Source organism: Aegilops tauschii, chromosome 2, assembly GCF_002575655.3.
Source record: "Aegilops tauschii subsp. strangulata cultivar AL8/78 chromosome 2, Aet v6.0, whole genome shotgun sequence".
Lineage (NCBI taxonomy): Eukaryota > Viridiplantae > Streptophyta > Magnoliopsida > Poales > Poaceae > Aegilops > Aegilops tauschii.
The window spans coordinates 595,665,665-595,674,697 of record NC_053036.3 but is presented as its reverse complement, the minus strand read 5'-3'; the positions used below and the strand labels follow the sequence as shown (position 1 = coordinate 595,674,697).

Below are 9,033 nucleotides of genomic sequence, written 5' to 3'. Positions count from 1 at the left end.
TCTCGCTTCAAGGGTGGGGGGCTACTAGCAACCAAAGGGGAGGGGTTCCGATTCAAGTCCAAATGCAAACTTGAATCAACCTTCTTCGTTGCAAATAATTCAAGAGCCTTGTCTAGTGATTCGGCCACCGTCTCCTTGTATGCAACCCAACATTGCTCCGAGTTGACACACATTGTCTTCCAACGGATGTGCATTCCAAAACCAACATTATGCCTTCCCTCCAACTCAACGATATCACTAGGGTCCATCCAATTCAAATCTTTCCTCACTTGTTGCAAGAGCTCCGCATAGCTAGGGCTACTATCAAACACCATGTCAAGCTCATCCGGGTCCGGTTCAATATTGCCTTTCAAGAAGGCGTGTTTGTCCCCATGATGAACAAACACACATGTTCTTCCCATCCCTATAAGCATTCAAAGAACACAAGGTAACATTGCTTCCATGAGTACTAACATTGCTTCCATCAAACAACAACCCTAACCCTAACCTTAACCCTAGCCCTAAACCTAACCCTAGCACCAATATAAGAACACCCATAAGAATAACCCTAACATACTAACAGAGCCTAATCATAGGAAATTGGCAAACAAACATCTCACATCTCCATGCAAATCTCTAGATCCAAACAAAACTAGGGTTTCCCCAAACTAGCAACAAATGAGCAATTTGATAACATTACTTGGATCAAAACAAGGGGATCGGAGAAGATTACCTTGAGGGAGGGTTTGACTTCGAAATCCACGGACAAATTCTTCAAATTTGCAAGATTTGGGAGAGGATTTGAGAGGGGGAGAGAGTGGGAGAGGGGCCAAAGCTCGGGTTGGAGTGTGTGGTGCGGGGAGAGTGGGGGGGGGAGCCAAGTGGCTGGATAAGTCACAGTGCAGCGCCTACGCGCTAGGCGCTGCACTTTAAATGTGTAGCGCCTAGCACGGAGGCGCTGCACGTTACATGTGTGGCGCGTAGCTCGGAGGCGCTGCACTGCTGGGTGCGGGCCCAGGGGCTGCCACGGTGGACTGGCGTGCAACGCCCCAGAGCTAGGCGCTGCACCGTAGGGTGTGGCGCCTGCGTGGCGGGCGCTACACAAAAAGGTCATCGGCGTGAAATAGTTTCACGGACAGTTCATTCTGTGAATTGATTTCGTCCAGAGGTCAAAATTGTCAAATTTGCCGCAGTTTGCACAGTGGTGGTCAGTTCTCTGACATCATTTTTGTTGAAAACCTTCTTTTATGGCTACAGCATAATTTGTTTTTTGCGAATATAGGAGAACTGTTCGGCAACTGCTTTATAGGAGGTTATAACATTTAGGGATAAAACATTTTTTGTAGTGAATATACATTGTTTATGCCTGAAATTTTTAAACAGGGTGTGCATACACAGAGCCTTTTGTGTTGTACCTTTTTTCAAGTTGCCAAGAGAATGTGACCAAGAAATTCTTTTGAGTAACTTTTTCAGCCATTTTTAACGCCACAAGTTTTTAGTTCAACAATTTTTTTCGTGGATGTTCAATGAGCTGGTTCATACTCACATGAAAAGGTTTTATTCCGTTTTCTTTGACCTGTCCTAGTTAGTTTTCTCTTCAGACTTTTGTGCACTCCTTGTAGCTAGCCAGTAACATCTGAATACTGTTCAGTTAACACAATGCAACATCAGACTCCTCCTAGACTCCTAGTTAGCAAAACAGGACGCCCATTTTGGTTATGTCAACTTAACAGCTAGCCTCTTCAGACTTAGCAAACCCGTATCATTTTTATCAAATAAAAAGGGAAAAGTGCTGAAAGGTACAATCAGGGATAAGCCCAGCCAAAACAGTCAAGCCCAACCAACTAAAAGACCAAAAACAAAGACATCAGAGACCACGACTAAAGCCCACGACGGTTAATACAACCCAGCACAGGGGAACACACGTGACGTTAGCCGACTGAGACATGGTTAAGTCTCAGACGACTAAGCCTCAGCCACACACTTAATCAAAACCCATCCATGAGTACGATCGAAGGGATGTCAGGGCGGGGCTAGTTACACCCGATTGTAGGATGTATTTTCTCTAAAGCCTCGAGTTCAAAACCCTGGCTCCTTGTTGACTAGCTGTAATTTGTGCCCCGGTAAACGGCGGCAGTAACTCTAACTGTCTCAAGGTAATGATACTCTTTTTTCTTTGAGTAAAGGTAATGAAATTCTTTGTCATAGTGTATGCACTAGGTTATTCGAGCCATATTTATTTTAGTCTCATCTGTGATGAAAGACACCGTTTGATGTCCCATCTAATTCCAAACGGCTAATTACAGGATGGAACAGCTCCATTTCACTTGGTCGTTCCTCCAATCAAAGCGGTGTCAGTTGGTTGGTTGGATAACGATTGATTCGTGTGGCTCACCAACCCCCCTCCTCACCTAACACTCAAGGAAAAACACCTCACCTAACACCCCAAAGATTCTAGGTGCAATATCTGTCTACCACTGTACACGATATGTATGATGGACACCTGTGGCCGGCACCAGCTCGGGTTTTCAGCTGGAGCCCCTCACTGTCACTGGAGCAAAACAAAGAGAATTGCATCATCGAACATGCATACAGATACAGGGAGAAAATACATACACAATAATAAAACAAAATACGGTTAGGCCTTACGTATTTCTTTGCTCAACTACAATGTGAAGCATATACTGTACTTACAAAGAAAAAGAAAGAGGAGGTAGGTGCAGCAGATGGTGGGACCCGGTCGCCGAACAAGGTGTTGAAAGTGCACAAGAGAAGACGGGGAAAGGTTCAGCTCAGCCGCTTTGCTGACCCGACCCTCTGTTTTTGTTTGGGTTCGACGGTGCCTCTGTTCTGTTCTGTGGCTGAAAGGAGATTTTTGCAAGCAAGATGGGTATCGGCTAGAAAGCAAGCAAGCAAGCAAGCAAGCAGACGTCTCCTCCTTGAACCAGACACACCACACCACCAGGCACAGGCAGGCAGCAGGAACGAAAGAGAGGCAGGAGAAGAGAAGGCTCTCCTCTCCTCCTTGTAGCAGGCATCATCGGTTCTGTTGTATCAGCAAGCAATTCAGGTTAGTGCCTTATTTTCCTTGTGTTTCTCGTGGAAGTATCTTCGTGATTCACATGTTCTTCCAAGAATTGCAACTTAGGTACTGGTTTCTTCTTTCTTGGTGTGTACTGTATTTAGCTGAGACTGACTGCGAATTGTATCAGTTGTTCTTTTGAGTGGCAATCAGTTCCTCTACTAGAACGAATGAATTCTCAAGCGACGGATTGATTTCCTTTGTCCGCATCAGGTTGGCAGCAGGGCGCAAAAATTTTGGGGATTTTTCCTTGTGCAATCAGAACCAAGATTGCAGACGGGCATGCGCCGGGTTCGAGTCTCGTCCCACCACTCTCCAGTCCAGAAGCTGGGCGATTCGCACATGAAGCTGACGCCCAAGTTCCGGCTCACCGCCGGCACCACCTCATCACCGTCCTCCCAGCCGGAGCAATCTCAACCTCCATGGGAGACGCCCCTCATCCCGGGCCTCCCGGACGACGCGGCGCTCAACTGCCTGCTCCGGCTGCCAGTGGAGGCCCACGGCGCCTGCAGGCTGGTGTGCCGCCGCTGGCGCCACCTCCTGGCCGACAAGGCGCGCTTCTTCACGCACCGCAGGGCCATGGGCCTCCGCTCGCCCTGGCTCTTCACGCTCGCCTTCCACCGCTGCACGGGCAAGATACAGTGGAAGGTGCTGGACCTCGACCGCCTGGCCTGGCACGCCATCCCCGGCATGCCCTGCCGGGACCGGGCCTGCCCCCGCGGCTTCGGCTGCATCGCCGTCCCCGGCGACGGCGCCCTGCTCGTCTGCGGCGGGCTGGTCTCCGACATGGACTGTCCGCTGCACCTCGTGCTCAGGTACGACGTTTACAAGAACCGCTGGACCGTCATGGCCCGGATGCTCTCGGCGCGCTCCTTCTTCGCCGGCGGCGTCATCGACGGCCGCGTGTACGTCGCCGGGGGATACAGCACGGACCAGTTCGAGCTGGACTCGGCGGAGGTTCTTGATCCGGTGAACGGCGTCTGGCAGCCGGTCGCCAGCATGGGCGCCAACATGGCCTCCTCGGACTCCGCCGTCATCGGCGGCAGGCTCTACGTCACCGAAGGCTGCGCGTGGCCCTTCTTCTCCTCGCCGAGAGGGCAGGTGTACGATCCCAAGGCCGACCGCTGGGAGGCGATGCCGGCCGGGATGCGCGAGGGGTGGACGGGGCAGAGCGTGGTCATCGACGGACGCCTGTTCGTCATCTCAGAGTACGAGAGGATGAAGGTGAAGGTCTACGATCCGGAGACGGATTCCTGGGATCCTGTCGACGGGCCTCCCATGCCTGAGCGGATCATGAAGCCTCTGTCCGTGAGCTGCCTGGAGAGCAAGATCGTCGTCGTGGGCCGTGGCCTCCATGTGGTGATCGGCCATGTCAAGAAGCAATCGGCTGGCAACGGCGGCGGCGGTTCTTGTGACTACTTGGTTCGTTGGCAGGATGTGGAGGTTCCCAGGGCGTTCAGCGATCTCACGCCTTCGAGCACTCAGATTTTACATGCTTAAAACTCTGCCTCCAGAATGAAAGCTCTCGTAGTCTGCAAAAAAGCCTTGTTTCATATTCGTGTATGTTGTTACTATTAGTGGACTCTTTCCTGCTGTCATCTTGTATATATAATCTGCAAATGATGATGTATCAGTGAAGAAACAGTTCGAAACTGTACTGTACTGTTGTTGTAAGTAGTATAGATGTTTCTGGGTACTGAACTAAACTTAACTGTTGCATTTCACTTCTTATCTTACACTGATCCGACTGGCTGCTGAATTTCAAACAGATGGATACTACTTATAAATATGAGTGCTACTACATTTGTATTCTGGCCTTGGTCAAACAAACCTGTATTCAGTCTCCATTTGTGCCAGATGATTGGACGAAAAATATAAATCCCCATCTACCTACGTGTAGGCACTGTCCACCGCAAACGCTAGTCCACAACAGCACAAGAACCCAACCCAAAATGCCCTCTTGTCTTGTGGCCAGCATCAATCCACCAACTGAAACCTGACATTGAAAACAGGCAACTGAACCAATTTCAGACATGGTTTTCAGCTGCTGCTGCTGCTGCTGATAAACCCTGAATTTTTCCCTTGTCAAAAACAAGTTGCGGAGATCGAAGCAGCAGCGCCGCACCCGCCAATGGAGGCGCTCTACCTGCTGGCGTCCCTGGCCACCACCCTCCTCACCTCCACCCTGCTCTCCCTGCTGCTCCTCCTCCGCCTCCCCTTCGCTCGCCGTTCCGCTCGAGGTGGTGGCGGCGCCGGCGCCACGCGGCTCTACGAGGGCCGCGTCCGGCACTCGCGCCGGCGTCCGGCGGGGCACGCCTTCGAGTACGCCGTGCGCTACGCCCTCGTGGACCTCGACCTCCTCCCCCTCTCCGGCTACCTCTCCGCCGCCGACGCCCGCCGCATCGCCTCCACCTCCGGACCCGTGTAAGCCCCATTTTTCAACTCCCTGACAAGTTTCGTACTCGTACAACAAATCTCACACCACTTCTTGCAGTAATCTATTGCAAAATCAGATTGCTTGTTGTCTGCAAAACATATTTATATTGCAATGGATTTCTTTTGTGTGTGTGTGTGTGTAAATTTTCCTCATTATTTGCACTGAGGTGAGCCAGTTGTTTGTTTGATGAAGGCGTCTCCTGACGGTACCCAAGAGCGTGGGGTACGAACAGAACCCACTCAGCGTCTACTACTGCTATGACGAAGCGGCGCAAGAACAAGATGAACACCTCAAGATGTGCATTGCTGAAGTGAGGCCTCTCCTCTCCTCTGTGTTGGATTCCACGTTGATTGGTTTCTACTACTCGTAGTAGTTCATAGTAGTTCATTACATTGTTTTTCTTTTGTTTTTTGCGAGGGTTATTGCATTGTTGACTGTCTAATATTTTACTATCGGTTTCAGGTCACAAATACTCCCTGGGGGGAGAAGGTGATGTTTACCTTCCAACCGGGCTCTGATCTCGTTGCAAAGCCTTTACATGTCAGCCCCTTCATGGTATGGCCTTGGTCAAGATTCAGTATATTATCTTATAGAATATGGAAGTGTTCTGATCCTGTTGCATACGGTGCTCATTGCATAATATTTTTCTGATGGCTGACACCTAATGGTGTTCACTACGCAAATTGTCTACTTGGTCTAGTTTCTGGTAATTTGGACTTGTTATATCTGATCCACTACCATTAGTCCATCACATAATCTTAGTGTCTTTCCTTTTTGTTGCATGACCTCTAGGATATGCTTGGCAATTGGAGTATTCGTGCTGATGCCCCAGGCAATAATCTGTACGTGGCTATTGCGGTTCAGCATCCAACACTAGGGAACTATTTTACTGCAGCTTTGGATGCCAAGTTAGTTGGTCAGACGAATGACTCGGTTAAGCTAGCAACATTCTTCTGGCTGATGCCTCATAAGGTTGCCGCAGGGATATACTGGGAGGTAACTTTCCTATGTTCAATGCTCCTGTTCTGGTACCATGCTTATGTTTATGGTTACATTCTCATATATAACGATATCCTCATAGACAGTCCTTCGGATATTTTTAGATCAACTTGCTGGTTACTTTTCTTTCCTATGTTGATCATTTGATTCTTGAATTATCTTTCTTGGTTGACCAACTGGACTGATATGTGTAGATAGTAGAGATTAGTTAAGAGTTTTCTTTTGATCTACGACATCTCTGGCATTAAAAATATTGGAAAAAGCATCGAAGTTTTTAAGAGTATATTCCAATTTTCACCCCATAGTTGAGACTTTGTGACAGCTGTTATCCCATTTACATAATCTTGCTGCATTTTATCTGTTACTTCAGACCTTTTGACAGCTTTAACCCGTTTAGTTATTCACACAAACTTGACAAGGTGGGACCTTAGGATAGGTATTCGTTGGAGATGTAACGATTATGTTAAGTCTCATCAAATTTTATGAAATGGTGTCAAATAGGTGCAGCTGGCCGCATTGTGCTGCCCCTGCGCCGTGTCAAATATTGTCTTTAATGAATACAGGTCTGAGTTGTCCACCAAGTTAGCTGCGACATCATCCTGACATATGGGTCCACCTTGTCAATTTGGAGAAAATAATAAAGTAGGGTAAATGCCATCACATGGACACAACTAAGGGTAAATTGTGGCAAGATTTTTTAAATGGGCTAAAAGACTTCACAACTCAAGGGGTAAACTGTGGAATATACTATTTTTATGATCTCTATGATTGTATTTTTGTTTAAAAATTATGTTTTTTTTATGAAATGCGGCAGTGCTGCTTTTCATTCCCGTTAACTGAGGGGAAAAGTACACAAGGTTAGTACATGGTACAAATGGAAAGTATAAAGAAGAAAAGCTATACATGAACTAGCAGACTAAACTAGAGGTGGGGAAACTATGGTGGTTCCATCAAAACACGTCTTAGCTCAGGACGTTAGCAACAGTTTGCCCCCCTTCAGACCAGACACTTTCCATTCATCTATCTTGTCAGAGAGAAGCTGCGACAGCGCAGTCAGTGACTTGGCTCATTGCGGAAGACCATGTTGGCATTATTTTTCAACGGTCATCTGCGTGCAATCCATTATTAGTTGTCCTTTACGACAGGATGAGTGAACTTAAAATCACAAAATTGACATGATGCGCACACTTCAAACACAGAATTCAGTTACATGAGCTGTTAAAAGTTCAGAAGACTTTTCTTCTGGAAATCGTACTAAGCAAGTAAGCATTGCTCAAGAAATAGCTGATGTTGGGAATTGCTATATTGTTACAAAAGTTCAGGTAAACATCCTGACTGTGTTATCAGTTTCATTGCGAGATTAAATTGGGGGCGGGGAGCTCCTTAATTTGAAAAGGAGGTTGAAGCAAACATGGTTTTTCATATCTTTTGTCTCAGATTTTGAAGTTGCAGGGCACAGGATGTCTTTAATACTTGAGCTAGAACTATGATCAAATAACTGGTAGTTGTAAATTTGTAACGGCTGTACTACTCTACACCAAGATGGTCCAAGTAACTTGGCAGATGCACCCTTGAAGAGTATGCTTGTTGTTGCTTGGAGCATCATAAATCTAGATAGTTCTGGCTGTCACTAAAATTAGGAGATAGCTTGTTTCATATCCTGAACTAACATTTTTCTCTATGTTTCACAGTGCATTTTGCGTGCATACATGCATTTGTGGCCCTTGATCTTAAGTAGGGTTAGAATGAATTGTCTATTCAGCATAGCTTTGATTTATCTCTTTAAAATGCTTTAGTCAGTCGATTGTTACTGGACATAGTTTACGCCTTTTGAGGTTAAGCAAGCTCATGTAATCTTTGTTGGTGTTCCTCTGCTCCTCTTCAGGCCTTCAGGCTTTGGTTGAAGAATGTGAGATTCCTAGACCATCCGAGGTACCTGAGCGGGAGCTACAGGTCCGAAGCTCTGAAGCGCGACCTTGAGATCCGTTCCTCCTGCAGCTTCCTGCATCAGATACCGAGAGAGAGCATTGGAAGAAGCGGCACAGCAACGACCTATGAAACAGCAGAAAACTCGAACCATCAGGATTACAAAGCTGGCGGAGGGAGCATCGGGGCGAGGTGGTGCGTCTGGAGGGATGCTCAATGGCCATGGTGCTGATGGTAACACCAACAGGGAGAAATCAATTATAGTAGATGAGATTATTTTTTTGAAATGCTCCAAGCTATGTATGATTGAATCAAAGCTACTCCGTATTTTGTTTTCTGGGGTATCTGAGATCAATGGAAAGACACATCTTAATTTTTTTTCTATTTCCGTACATATTTATGTGTCAGGATTTTTAGTAGTGATTTCCTCCCTACATTTTGGTGTTGTGTGATCTTTGCTCTCCTCCAGATGACAAATTTACTCGAAAGCAAGTTCAAAGATATGGAGATGCAAGGTATAGCACAAACTGAAGAAACAGGGATTGCTATATATATATATATATATATATATATATATATATATATATATATATATATATATATATATATA

The 9,033-nt window shown here is 46.8% G+C and overlaps 2 protein-coding genes across 3 annotated transcripts; both read left to right on the top strand.

Moving 5' to 3' along the window:
• The first annotated feature begins 2,756 nt into the window (after positions 1–2,756).
• Positions 2,757–4,792, top strand: LOC109775450 (F-box/kelch-repeat protein At1g30090). Its single transcript, XM_020334202.4, has 2 exons — positions 2,757–3,049; positions 3,275–4,792. Exon 2 carries the CDS (start codon positions 3,344–3,346, stop codon positions 4,559–4,561), a length of 1,218 nt encoding a protein of 405 aa, XP_020189791.1. The 5' UTR covers positions 2,757–3,049; positions 3,275–3,343; the 3' UTR covers positions 4,562–4,792.
• A 174-nt stretch (positions 4,793–4,966) lies between these two features.
• On the top strand, positions 4,967–8,857 carry LOC109775451 (uncharacterized). 2 transcript variants are annotated; one of them, XM_020334203.4, is made up of 5 exons: positions 4,967–5,485; positions 5,691–5,808; positions 5,961–6,053; positions 6,291–6,494; positions 8,383–8,857. In XM_020334203.4, the coding sequence occupies exons 1-5, from the start codon at positions 5,193–5,195 to the stop codon at positions 8,653–8,655; spliced, it is 981 nt and encodes a 326-aa protein (XP_020189792.1). In that variant the 5' UTR covers positions 4,967–5,192; the 3' UTR covers positions 8,656–8,857. The 2 variants fall into 2 exon arrangements, 1 of the variants encoding a protein (XP_020189792.1); XR_012203412.1 differs by having other exon boundaries at positions 5,046–5,485; positions 6,291–6,959; positions 7,129–8,857.
• The last annotated feature ends 176 nt before the right edge of the window (positions 8,858–9,033 follow it).

What these genes read in the sequence shown, in the direction of transcription:
- LOC109775450 (XM_020334202.4), top strand. Translation starts at nt 3,344, where the DNA reads ATGCGCCGGGTTCGAGTCTCGTCCCACCACTCTCCAGTCCAGAAGCTG.
- LOC109775451 (XM_020334203.4), top strand. Translation starts at nt 5,193, where the DNA reads ATGGAGGCGCTCTACCTGCTGGCGTCCCTGGCCACCACCCTCCTCACC. An exon ending in TACATGTCAGCCCCTTCATG is followed by an intron (nt 6,054 to 6,290) that starts GTATGGCCTTGG and finishes CATGACCTCTAG; the next exon opens with GATATGCTTGGCAATTGGAG. An exon ending in CCGCAGGGATATACTGGGAG is followed by an intron (nt 6,495 to 8,382) that starts GTAACTTTCCTA and finishes GCTCCTCTTCAG; the next exon opens with GCCTTCAGGCTTTGGTTGAA.